The sequence below is a fragment of the Perissodus microlepis genome, chromosome 18 (assembly GCF_051167445.1).
Source record: "Perissodus microlepis isolate ML-2025 ecotype Zambia chromosome 18, ASM5116744v1, whole genome shotgun sequence".
Lineage (NCBI taxonomy): Eukaryota > Metazoa > Chordata > Actinopteri > Cichliformes > Cichlidae > Perissodus > Perissodus microlepis.
The window spans coordinates 15,575,647-15,589,709 of NC_140478.1; the positions used below are offsets into that span (position 1 = coordinate 15,575,647).

At 40.4% G+C, this 14,063-nt stretch overlaps 2 protein-coding genes across 3 annotated transcripts in view; one reads left to right on the forward strand and one right to left on the reverse strand.

The window, feature by feature from the left end:
- The window catches only part of gpc5c (glypican 5c), a 114,023-nt gene extending 109,486 nt beyond the window's left edge, over positions 1-4,537 (reverse strand). For both annotated transcript variants that reach the window (XM_084911646.1, XM_084911645.1), the window contains exon 1: positions 3,931-4,537. In XM_084911646.1, the coding sequence (XP_084767772.1) occupies positions 3,931-4,102 (172 nt within the window). In that variant the 5' untranslated portion in view covers positions 4,103-4,537. The remainder of the gene's footprint in view (positions 1-3,930) is intronic.
- Positions 4,538-10,968: 6,431 nt separating this feature from the next.
- nyap2b (neuronal tyrosine-phosphorylated phosphoinositide-3-kinase adaptor 2b) overlaps positions 10,969-14,063 on the forward strand; it is a 20,901-nt gene continuing 17,806 nt past the window's right edge. The window contains exon 1 of the mRNA XM_084911600.1: positions 10,969-11,913. The gene's annotated coding sequence lies outside the window, so the exon portion shown is untranslated. The remainder of the gene's footprint in view (positions 11,914-14,063) is intronic.

Sequence of the window (14,063 nt, forward strand, 5' to 3'; positions counted from 1 at the left end):
GAGGGAAACGTGAGTGTGGTACGCATACAATCCTGATCAAATAGCTTGCTTAAAAGGTTTTAACTGAGCTGTAAAATACTTTGATCATATCTAAAGAATTTATCCAGGAACCCAATTCATCAAGTTATGTGTCTGCAAGCAGCACTTCTTGCTGTCTACTTTCCAAATGATCTATCTCCAAAAGGGTTATATCAGCATGCCGTAGTAATCACAGTATGGAGTGTTTGGCTCTCCACCACTGCACCTAAGAGGCCATAAATCAGAGGATAAGCAACTTCATGTCACTGATTATCAAAGTTCCCTTGATGATGAATCCAGCATTGAGACAGTCACCCCTTACACTATAAATTGTAACCAGGGGAATAAATATTGTCTAAAAAGCAAATTGTTTGGTAATGAAACATCATATTGGTGTTAATATAAATTTGAAAACATCAAAGCTCTTTTAAAGTCTCCTTAATTAATTCAGCCAGTCCTTACATCTTATATTACTCACTTGGGTTTTACACAGAAGTATTGCTTCATCAATGCAGTTTTAATTTGATAATTAAAGAATATGAGTCCTTCTTACACCACAACTTAATTCACTTGTGCTGTCCTTGAAAACAAGAAATACAGACTAAACAAATCTGCAGAAAACATCTCTACTGTAAAGTACATCTATCTGAAACGGGATCATTCAATTGGACGGACCTCTGGCTGCCACACTCCTGCCACTTTGTGAGAAATCAGTTCACCACACATGAAATGCAGCACTGTATCCTAAAACAAATATCAGACTGTGAAAAGCACTGAAGTCTTGCCACTTCAAATTTCAAGCGTTGCTTTTGTTGGCGTTTCATCTGAGAACTGAAGCAGAGTAGCATAATTGTGTACACATACACACATATACACCAGATCTTACACTCTGACAACCCCATCCATTGGTGAGCACTTTGAAGACGAGACTGCATCTAACCCAAAACACCCACTCAAAGAAAAAAAGAAAAGAAAAACAAGCTGTAAGCCCAAAATGCAACAGTGAAACTAAAGCAATGTTTTATTAACTTATAGTCCAGACTAAGGAGTTACAACTGCCTCATTCTGCAAAAATAAAACTGTTACAGTTAAGAAGAAAGACCATTTCATACCATCACATCGTTCTGTGTAACATCTTTTATTCTCAGGTGGCAGAATGAGATATTTATGTAGCTTCTTTGAGAAGCTGAGCGTGCAAAAGTTTGTGACAGAGGTCTTGTCTCAGACTGCTGACGTGCTTGGAAGGTCCTTTCGTTGTCATTAAGCGCTAACTACTGCTTGCAAAGGAATATTCTCTGTTGCTAATAGTGACACCCTACTAAACAAACATATCGAGTGGTTTGGATGCACCTCTTGGTATGTTTACCACTCAGCTATCAGTTGCACTTCTCCCAGTTACAGCATGCAGACTCTAACTGGTTGATACTTAAGCTGCCACCAACCTGCATGTGACTACTGCACTGAGCATTCTGGCCTGCAGCAATATACAGACATTGAATGCCAAATAATGATCACCTCTGGTCAAATAACATAACTGATTTTTGCAGTGACAAGATAAAAATGCCTCATGCAGCAGACATACATCAAATGTTTTAGTAATAATAACAGTACCAATAACATAACACACACACAAAAAAAGAGTAGAATAGGGTGAAAAGGACATACTGATGACTGTTAAACATAGGAGACTGCTTTGTTGAATTAAAATATATGCATTTAGCAGCCACATTCTTCTGCAACTCTGTGTATTTCAGCATGGTCAAGACAAACTGAGCATCAGAAAGGAGAAAGAAAGGTGATTTAAGTGACTTGAACGTGGCATGGCTGTTGGTGCCAGATGGGCTGGACTGAGTATTTCAGAAATTGCTGATCTACTGGGATTTTCCCACACAACCATCTCTGGGGTTTACAGGGAAAGGTCTGAAAAAGAGAAAGGATCCAGTGTGTGGCAGCTATCTGGATTAGAATGGCCCTACTGCTTCAAAATGATAGGAAGGTAATGACAACTCAAATAACCACTGTTTACAACCAAGATAAAGAGAAGAGCATATCTGAAAGCACAGCACAGAAGCAGAAGATCACACCAGGTGCCACTCCTGCCAGCTAAGTAAAGAAAACTGAGCCTATAATTCACCCACGCCCACCAAAATTAAACAAACAGAAGTCTGTCAGAATTGGTCAAATCAAATCTGGTGTTGGTGGTGTTGGTGTAATGATGTGGGTCCAATAGTAAAATGCAACATGTCACAAAGCTGAGATCACCTCAACCTGGTTTCTGGAGCATGCCAGTGAGTTCACTGCACTCAAATGGCCTCCACAGTTACCAGATCTCAGCCCTTAGAGCGCCTTTGAGATGTGGCACAACAGGAGATTCTCATCATGGATGGGTCGCAACTGTGTGATGTTACCATATCAGCATTAAAACAATTTAAAAAATCCCTGCGGAATGTTTCAGCAACTTGCTGAATCTGTGTTATGAATAATTAAGGCATTTTTGAAGGCAAAGTGTAACTAATATAGTGGCCAGTGACTGCATATAGTCACTGGCCACTAATTTGCTCCATCTTAAAACTGACACCATCCTTATTTAATAGTGACAAAGTATCACAGTATTACTACCAAAAAAGCAAAATTACCACAGCAGGACTAATGTCTAAACTGGTTTATAAATGTCTCCAAGAAAAGATTGAACTGATGTTTATCCTCATAAAATAACTCTTTTTGTTTTTCTATTATTTTTTTCAGTGTGCAGGAGGAAAGCACAGACCCCAAAACCTTTAAGGCTTTTAAAACAGTTTCCAAGCTCTGCTGTAGCTATGTAGAGAAATTATTCATATAAAACGCTCTAAGTTTGTGTGTGTCGATCTTTAATAATTGCAAAGAAACCTGGAGATTTCAAATCAATCACTATTTTCACTGTCCACATCATATGATACTATTTGCGTCCAGAGATGGGCAGTAACGCGTTACTTGTTACATGGATTATGTAGAAAAAGTAGAATTGGGCTGAAAGATCTATCACTTCATCACCTATTCAGGTTGTAAATCGTGTTTTTAAAAAGTAACTAATTAATTACTTTTGAAAATAAGTAATCAGTAAAGTAACGGGATTACTTTTTGAGGGAAGTAATCAGTAATTAGTTACTGATTACTTTTTTCAAGTAACTTGACCAACACTGTTTGCGTCACACTCGATCTGTTGTAGCTCACAAACCCTGTCTCAGCTGGATGGCAGGTGAACTTGCACATTTTATAATATTAGACCAATTAATATCAGACAGGACTCACACATATATGAATAGCTTAAATGTGTACATAATAGCTGAGAGATATGATTTATAAAGAAAACACAAACGCAAGAATGCAAGATGACAGACATATTTGACTTCAAAGAACAGATAAACATGTTCAGACAGACCACTCACTTTAAGATCATGTCAGATTTGTCGGTATGTTACGCTGTTTAGAACAGAAATCATCCTAGGAAAGTGGACACGCAGTCCATCGTATTATTATATACACATGCTCTGGTCGAAACTATTTCAAAATTCTCCATCTAATATGACCAATATGGTAAAAACAAGACAGATGCAATATCTTCTTTCACCTCAGTGAACTTTTAACTCTTATAAGGCCATTCACAGTGATCCACATTCGCATAGTATAAGAGCAATGTAATCGATATCAGGAGCCCATTCATTAAAGGACTTTTATTTATTTATTTTTTAAATTAAAGTCAAATCCTGGGCTGATTTAACATGACATCATCTACACCTTTTAAGTATGGCGTTTGCTTTAGTGTTATGACTTCACTCGTTTTAAGACTAAAATGCTTCTGGAAAGCTATCAGACGCACATAGTGCGCTTTAGCCAAAGTGCTCCTCGCCATGGGTGCCAAACCCACTCGCTCACCTGTGACAGGTGTCTCCGGTACCCGGTTCAGCGGCCCGACCTGCTGGAAAGCGGTCCTCACTTCATGACAGCTGTACGTGTCCACGTCGATCACTTTCACCGCAAACGTGAGCAGCGACAAAATCCAAAAGCATCCGACAGAGTTTACGCGTGGGCATATTCCTCGGGACATTGCCGCATCTCACACCAGGTATCCTCGTGGATAGCGTACTGTAACCTGACTGTAAACTGTGTGACAAGGTTGGGAAGAAGAAGAAAAAAAGACGGTACGTGTGTCTAATGAAGCGACGATTAGTTTAAACATCTGACAAACTTCTCGGTCTGGTTTTCACATTATTGGTGAGTGTGACCGCCTCACAGTAGAGATTCGGGGTCTTCTCCTGGACAGAGGAAGAGTGGTGTGGGCTAAACCCTGTCTGTCCCGCGCTTAACACTTTGCATTGGTCTACTGCCTGCATGCCTATTTCCAAAGCCTTGCGCACTTTCCCCTCCCTTGCATTTTACTTCAGCTAAGTGCCCTTACTGAAACTCACTTCAACACTGCTACAGCAGATCGAAGCGTCTCTATCCCTTATGACATTCTAAATCCTTAATAGTAAAATATTTAAGATGCCACTTGCTATCAGTGCTCTAGCACACTAGACTTAGGGTAATATTTAGGCTAAATGGACCTCTCACCAGCATAATATGATCTCTTTAAGACACGCAGAAAATTAAATGAATATTGAATGTGGGCTTAAAGATGACCAGACATTCTGTTCAATTTGAAAGTATCACAACTGGCTCCCAGTAGATTCTACCTGCATTAAGTAGCGCTAGGATAAGCTTTACTTGTTTAATCTACATTGGCGCCATCTTCTGGCGAAATGTTTAGTAGCTGTGGTGGTGGCATCAAGTGTTCCAAAAAAACTGTTACAAAAGATGTCGATTATTAATAAATAGCAAATTAAAATTAGATGGAGTGAAAACAATGCAATATGAAGTGTTGGCTTGTTAGAGCTACTTTTTTATTGCATATATTTTAACATGAGACTGTGTGGGGACAGAGTGGGTTTACACATCTGCCTAAAAGACAAAAGCTCCCTGATTTAAACCTGGGAGGAGACACGTCAGATTAGGGTTGTGTAAAAATGTGCAAAAAAATCATACAACTGCTGTAGTGAGCAATTGTGAAGAAGGGTAAAGCTGAAAGGAGTTCATTTTAATCTGAAAACCTTTCTGTAATAATTACATCTGCTAATATTTTTGTGGCACAAATGATTGAAAAGCAAATCTTCTTAGGGAGTTGAATCCATTGTTTTCTTGTCCAAATAGGGGATGTACCTACTTTTTCCGATGACTGTATATAGTCACAGTGTAAATGTCACCCAATGAAACCATCTTCAAAGCTTGATGTAAGAAAACCAAATGGCTTGCAGCGCAGGGGGTGATGACTATGACACCTCAGAAACAGTTCAATGGGAGCACCTGTAAAGAATTTGGTCACTATGGTTTCTGAGCATCAATAACAGCTCACTCACAAAAAACAAATTCCCAATGGTATATTAAAAAATGCTTTAACAAGTGCACATCAACAGAATGTCAGCTCTTTAAATGATGGTATGTTTTAGGTCAATACCTAAAATTATATTTGTGACTTTATACTTTACTTTTTTTGTAAGATCTGACCACACTATGTCAGCATAGATAATGTTGTATATAAACAGAGAATTCCCTTGTTTTTTTCCTCAGTTTATTGATGTTTTGGGGCTTTTTTTTTTTTTTTTTACCCCTGCCGCTTTATTAGTTACACTTTTTCATTTCCAGCACCTTGCTGAATCTACGCCATGAATAATTAAGCCAGCTCTACAAGCAAAAAGGGGTCCAACCTGGTTCCAGCAAGGGGTACCTAATAGACTGATCAGTAATTGTATTTTTTTATCATTTTATTGTTATCTGAATGTTGGCCTGAATAAAGGTACGATTCTAAGTTCAACAATAAGATTGCACTTCAGTCCAATTCACTTGTTCTGAACTAAACAACTGTGTAGGGGAGTTATATGAACCCTAGTAATGAGAAGATTCAGACTATATAGCATATGGTCCTGGTACCATACCCTTCCTGTCTAGTTTATAGATACTAACGGCACTGGCTCATTGCTATGTAAAGTAGAGCAAAAGACTGCTTGGCAATTAGGTATACTGTTAGGGAAATACTGGAGGATTATTGATTCAGAGGTCATGTTCTGCCCCAGTAGCGTTCTAGAGTCTAGTAACACAAATGCACATTACTAGAATGCCCTACCTTCCTACATAAATACATTTTTTTTAACTGGAAGCTGTAGCTGTTTGTCTTGGCCATACTCTCCAGCTCAAAGTTATTTGCTTCAGGTCTCAATATGGATTATGTACATGCTCAATAAACATACTAACAATACTACTATTACAAGTAATAATAGCAGTAATAATGTTAACATCAGATCCATGTCTACAAGTAAATAATATGTCACTAAAAAATTGCTTGAAGTGAAAGGCAGTTGCTGGTATGAAAAACATCACATTTTATAAACAAGTTTAGCAGTTTTGGGTCTGTCTTTGTTCTCAGGTGTATGAGTATTGCTCAAAGTAACCTGGAGTAATTTGAGACAACTACTGGATATAACATTAAAATTCTGCTTTCTGAAATTCTTTAGTGGAGGTAATGGCATATTCATATTTTCTTAATTGTGCAAAAGTATGTTCACAAGAAGATGAATTATGAAGTTTCTCACCAGGTAGTTATATACTCCTGCGCCCCTTATGTATAATTTACTAAGCTTGTGAAAGTTTAACACAGACAAGAAAAAAATCCCCCCAAAAATCAGCTGAGTCTCAGAATTAATGCTACTAAACTGCTCAAACACCTGTTCAAGCTAGCTAATAAACACGACTAGCTGTGTTTTTGCAAGGATGCTAGCAAGTAGCGCAGTCTTACAATAAAACAAGTGCGGTAGAAGATTTGGGGGGCGGGAAAATCTGCCATTATTTACAGAAATTGACAGCTATGACTGCTATGATTATAAGCAAACTAGGGCTTGGACCATACACTACACTACACAGGTGTTGCTAAGCTAGCGTTATGAACGCTGAACAAGAAGAAAGGTGAGAGATGAATATTTCCCCACCTATGCACTCACACACGCACGCACACACATTTGGCCACTGATGTTTACACACAGATAGACAAAGATATGCAGAGTGCAAAGGTTGTTGGGAAAAGGTAAGAAATAATGAGTTTCTGCTATTTTTACAGCAGATGGCGCCAGTCACCTAACATGTCCTCTTTCAGATGACATTCAGTCCCCATTTACCCGCAGGTTTTCTCTACAAACATGTATCACAGTATAACAAAAATCTCAACTGGAGGCACGAGAATACCATGTTTTGTTCTTTTTTTAATTTTCGATCGTGTGTTTTGAAAAAACAAACAAACATCTGAACTGAAATAATCTCCTGTATTCTAACACAGCTGTAAGCAGTGAGTCATCTGTCACCTCTGGTATTCTCACAGTCATTTTAGGATGAGACAGACATGATAAACAACATCAGCTGGTGATTACAGAAGAACAATATGTTCTAGTATGTACAGTGCACCGTAACTAGAAACCAAACCTCAACCAAATCATGTCGTGTTAAAAACTGTGATGTATCTGATCCCGTTGAACTCAGTTCTGTCTTATGACTTTGTGAAACGATGAGGAAGCTGCAGCAATTATGTTTGTCATTTGTCCTCATGCTGTGTCTGAGACCAGCAGCTAGTACACCGTCTGTGGGGGCTTTAGCCCATCAGTCCTGGCCCTCTAAACTGGGGATTTAAGGGGCTTACAGGGGGCTAAACCCCCAAGATTGGAGCCCTCAACCGCCTGTTTGAGAGATTACAGTCTTCAGTCTCTTATTTTCACCTCTCTGTCTTGGTGGAACAGCGGGAAGTGCGGAGGGTGGTCGTTAGAGACATGCCTCAGCTTGACATCTCCAGAGACAGGAAGTGCAGATAATTGTTGTGTTAGTGTTAAGAAGGTTGATGAAGACTTTAAAAAAAAAAACAACAACAACTTTCAAACTAAAAAAGCATTTTAACATTTCTAAATATATTGTGTTCGGAGATGGGAAGAGGTGTATATTATTGTATGCACATATGGATCAAGGCCAAAATAGAATATAATTTCTACTCCTATAATAAACAATTATGTTAAGACATTTATATGAAAAAACACTTTTACTTATGGAAGTTGCCTCTTTTCCTTTTTCCTCAAATACAAGTTTATTATAATAATTAAGTAAGAATCAAGTTCACACTATTAAATCATAGTATAAGACATGCAAGTCTTTAAGACTATATGAAACACTGACATTTACTCTGTTATTTTCTGTTTCTCCTCCATTTGGGAGTGGTCAGATGTCTGCAGATTGCTGGTCAGAGCATGAAGCTTATGCTCTATTTCTCTCTTAGAGATGTGAGGAATGGAAGTAAGCCATGCTGCATCTTTAATGAGAGTCTGACATCTTTAGTGCCACTGTCTCACTATCTGTCTTGCCAGTGCCTTCTTCAGCATCACCTTCATGGCACTTCCAGAGCAGACAGAATACAGAGAATGCCACAAAGCATCACAGGCCCTTTTAAGCATATGAATGCTGCCTCACGCACTGTTGAGAAGTACAAATCATTTTCTAGTTTCAGATAGCAAGAAACAGCACCTAATAAATCACTGGAAAGGATTGAAATGATTCTGTCTCCTCAGTGACATTTAATTGATTGGCATAATGGTTTTTATAGACTCTTCATTAGCCTGTTACAGCACTGAATCAATGCAACATCATTACAAGCATGATTGAACTGAGTACCAGGCATCTGCTGCAGGGCACATTGGTCTCTGTTTGTACAGTCATTAATGTCTCACTACACACATGAACTGGCAAGGTTATATACTTTACAAGTGACTTGAATCTGAATGACTGAGTGCATTTTATTGGCTTGATACTAAATGAGGAGGATGTAGTCTAAGCGCTTAATTGGCAACAACAACAAACAAAGGACATCTATTGTTCACTAAATAGGGGTAAAATGCATTGTGTCCACTGGAAATATTTATTGACTTTGTTATTGTCACATTTAAAATTCTGTTTTCGTTTAATTAGCTTTTTTCCCCCTCAAAATTTAGCATACAACAACTGCCACTGAACCTAAGCAACTTTAAGCTCATGCAAATGTAACCTTATATTTAGTCTTGCAATGATTGAAAAAAATAAGGTGTTAAGAGAAAATTAAATTAAATTAAGAGAAATGATTATGGAATCTAGACATCAGCATAACCACACCAAAAGCTTTAAATTGTGTTCTTTATTTCCACAGTGCAAAAATAATATATTCATTATCACAATCTAACCACATTACTTCATTTCAATTCAGTAAAACTTGCTTTTAAGCATCTATTTAGGCATTCTTAATGCATTTTTATGCAAGTCATTGTGTGTCTGTAAGCGTGCGTGAACTGAAAAGTTAGAGGAATTGTATCCTATTTCACCCTCCATTCTGTCCCATAGGGAGTGTCCTCCACTGTTCACAAAACAAAGTACTCCTGCGCACGTGGTGGAAAAATTTGTTTAACCCATTCACCCCTGAGATTTCCATACAGTCTGTGTTCATTGAGCTCCGATAGGATCTAAATACTTCTTTTGAGAAGTACACAAAAACCATGCACTAAGGTCAGAGTGACCTTTTTGTATATGTGCATGTTTATGTGTGCGTATGCTGGATAGAGCGACTTGCTTTGTGCATGATCGGTCGACCACATCCCTCTCAACAGTCAGGAAAAAGGGGTGTCTACCTTTCGACAGCTGATTTTTATCTAAGCGAGGGCATAGAAGTTGTCTATTTGGGACATGCAGCATGATTTATCTAAAAGTGTGTTTTAAGTGAGTGCTTTTTGCCCTGATTTTCTTTTCCTTTATTAACTTAAAAACAAATGCCTAATTTGATAATCAAATGCAGGTCAGCACAGCACAGCGTGGTGGACTCACTAGTTCCATTGCTGGCCTTTTTTTAAGCCTTCCCTTCCTCCCTAACCTGACCATCACATGTTTGTGAAAAAATCATTTTGTTGCCTCCAACCCCCCTTTTTTTATACCCCCAACAAAATATAAAACACAACCTGGCCACGCTTGTGGTGGTGGTGGGGTTAAGAGAAATGGAGGGAAGTTTTGACGAAAATAACAGATCTCTGCTCGCTAATCCTTTTGTGTCGATGGTGTTAATCCATCCAAGCAAACCCAGCCCCCCCCACCATCAACCTACCCACCAACTCGAACAGCTCACCCTCCCTTAACCCCTGATTCATGCACCATAGACCAGGCTTTCTCACCACTGAAACAACTGACAGCGCTACTGAAACCAATACTTATCCCCCAGACAGTCAAGCGGGGGTGCACAACAGTCACAGTAGCAGCACCCCCCCACCTCCACCCACCAACAAACATGCAACTCAGGCTCAACTCTGTCCTTGTTTTCATCCCGTTCATCTTTTGTGGCCACTGGGAACAAGTCTCTGCACTGCATTGCTTGTTTTGTTCTTCTATGCAAAACATATTTTAAATTTGCATCAGCAGGTCAATGTGTGTGTGCATTAGAAAGGAAAAAGTATTGTTGTTTTCTCTCTTTTTTTTTGTTTCTTGCCTGCATGCATTTATTACTCTTTGTTTTGACTACTGTACATGTAATGAATGAACTTGAAAGCAACACAGTAGAATTCACCGCAAGTGTTTTTTTTATGTGTGTGTGTGTGTATGTCCTGGTGTTGTTTACGAGCTGTGAGAGAGAGGGAGGGAGGAAGGGGGTAGCAGGGAGGGGAATCGCATCGGTTGCCAGGGGGAGAGGAGGTTGTGTCTAATGAGGTCACACCCTGGCAACCTGGTGACTCCTCCCACTCAGCCCCCCCATCCCTCCTCCCTTCTTTCCACTTGGCCCCCTTTGAATGTGCCCACCCACTCAACCCTCCACCCCCCGCCTTCGCCCCCTGACAGAGAGAGCTCTCCGTGGTGCTGAAAGCAGAAAAACACGATTCAGTTACAGCCCAGTTGCTAAGGGAAGGCAGGCGAGGCACACAAGACGAAAGCATAAAAATGACTAACTGCAAAAAGAGGCTGGGGTATGAGTGCTTTTGAAGATGAGTTGAAAAGCACACAAGAGAAAAAAAGAAGAGGGACAGAGGATGACGCTCTAGTGGAAGGTGGCTACAGTAGGCAGTGGGCGTGTTCTTCTTGTTGTGATCTATAGTTGGGAAGCCCAGTGTCATCTGCTTAAGCACAGTGTGAGCGTGCAGACCTATCTGTCTAAGCGGGACGGAGGGAGCAGGCAGGGAATGCCTTACCTGGAAATGCACATCACTTTGCTCTACCTCGGTCTGAACCTTGAGGGCACTGTGGATAAGGATTCCTTTTACCCGGGCAGCACTTTGACATGTTAAAGGAGAAGGAAAGACATTCTGGAAATTAGAAAGACTTTGAGTGCCTGGTCTGTAACTGCAAGTGGGAGCTTCATGTCAGAGCGTGTGAGTGTGTTAGTGTGCATTTGCGTGATGTATGCGGGTGCGGTCAGCTGCTATGCTGCATCTTCCTTCCATCTTTAGCATGTGCAGATGTTTGAAGAAGTGAAGCTGACATCTGGCTTGAACTGTGGAAACATCTGGATTGGAGCGGACGCGTCTCCCTTTTTTGCCCAGGGAAGGGAGCACTGGGCCGGGTACCCAATGGCCCGGCTCCCTTCTGGCACCAGCCTTATCCTGGGTCACAGGCAGTCTTTCTAGCTGGCCAATCAGTTGGACCATACAATGGATGGAAGTCTATGTGGCTTTAAGTGGAATAGTGCACTGGTGCTCCAGCATAGCTCAGAGTTCATTAGTGTACAGTGGACTTGTCAGGGGAAGACAGACCTCGCATTGGTCCACAAACCAGTAAGGACACAACCCTATTGTAAGTATGCATCAGAACTTTTTTTTATTCACAGCACTGACCTACAAACCCACAAAGCACTGACAAAAAATGCCTGCTTGTCTAATGCTACACATGTCATACTGTGCACCCTTCTCAAGTGCCTATAAAAATAAATCAAGTGTAAAGACATGCCAAGTGTTGCATCAAGTAAACATTAGCTTTAACTTGGTCCTAGAATGATTCTGTGTGTCTGTGTGTGTGCGTGTGTGTATATGCATACGCAAGTACCCATGCATGTTGTCACCAGATTCTTGCCCTTGCAATCTTTCTTGACAGTGTGTCTCTAGAATATCCATGCTGGCCTTCTCCTGTGACATGGTTGCTTAGAAACAGAAATGGTGTGCCACTATCATTTAAAGCAAAGTGCACCTCTGTGTTCCAACTGTTGCACCCAATGTCAACTAGGGCAAATGGAGGCATAAGGGGCAAGACAGAAAAGAGAGAGAATGCATCATGTCACTGAGCAAGGCACTGAGCAAAACAAGCTTTGCTTAAAAAAAAAGAGAATGAAAATGTTCACTGAACTGACAGGTTTTATGGAGATGAAAAATTAATAATAGCTTTTTGTATCAATGAGTTGAGGGAGGACAATCCAATGAGAAAGGTTTGGTTGGTAAAAACACTGTGATAAACAAGCTGATTCCAGTGCAGAGTGCTGCTGCAGGCTTACAGGGATTAGGCAGGCAGGCTTAATTCAGCTCAAACACTGTTTGAACTGTGCCTTCCCATTGCCGTACCTCTAACTGGTGTGCTTCGTTTTCCCTCAGAAACTGTGATTTGAAAAAAAATTGGTATTTGTGCAGCTGTAGGTGTTACACTGTGCCTGTGCATTAGTGATAAAACCTGATTGTCAGGAGAAAACATCTCTGCACCACTTGACACCAGGCATCCTTGCCCTAGTTTGAACTTTGCTCTTGAGATCCTGATTCTGTCTTTTGGCTCTTATCAGTCCTCTCATCTTGCCTGTAAAAGCCTATGCAAAACAGTTTTGAGATGCATCATGGATGCTGAGGGATGGCCAGACAATGGCTAGCCTCTGAGTTGGCCACGCAATCTCCATTTGGCTGCCCTCCAAGACCCCCCTTGCTGCCCTTGCCTCTCTGCACACACACACATGCACATGCAAACATATATCGAGATATCACAAGCCCCCTCCCCCTCCCCACGCAAGCTCACACTCAGTGCTTGTCTCACACGTAAACAAGCATGAGTCTTAGGTTGATCTGAAAACACTGACCTACATAAAAGCATGTTCTGTCTTCTCCTCTTCCACCACTGCCCTCTCGAAATTCACATTTGGCCGTTGCACATTGTATGTACTGCGTTACATGCGGTTGCACTTGTTTTCAGCCAAGTGAACATACATGCAGACTGAATCGCATCATTATCTGCTTCGTTCTGTGCCTCGACTTTAAGTGGCTGCAAACGATTGCTTTTATTAACTAATTACCGTCTAGGAGTGAATCACTGAGTAACTGCACAAGTGTCGACATTTCACAGAGAAGGCTTCTTCTCACTTTTTTCATTAAGAACATTAATGTTATCACCGACTCAAAAGGCAGGACTCGAGAAGAGAGTATTTGAGGATTTAAGAGACAAGATTGATGATATTTATAAATGTAAAAGCATGCTTCATAGTTTTGTTTCATTTGTGCTGATCTGATTGCTTCCAGGAGTTGTATGCTTTCCGAGTCCAGGCTATATTATGACTGCAGAAGATGAAAGCCCTTTTTCAGTCTCATTCACACACTCGCTTGGTTAAAGCCAGTAATTTCAGCCAGAAAATGTGCAAACACAACTGAGAAAATTAGCAGCCGCTACTGTTCCACACTGAAGCAGAAGGTTATGAGTAATTGTTGCTAAATAGTGAGTCTTAGCTCTTTCCATGTGCACATGAGCTTTTGTATATGTTTGCATGTGCGTGTGTTTTTTTGTGTGTGCGTGTGTGCATCTGTGTGCAGAGTGAACGGTAGAAAAAGATGTTGCAAACCTCCAGGGAAAATACTCTTCTGGATCCAGACATGATGCAAGGCCCACCACCAACTCTACAGCAACATTCAGACATATTCAAAATCAACAGCAATGTCACATATACTCAACATGTGGCACTAACGTGTGGCCTGTGAAAT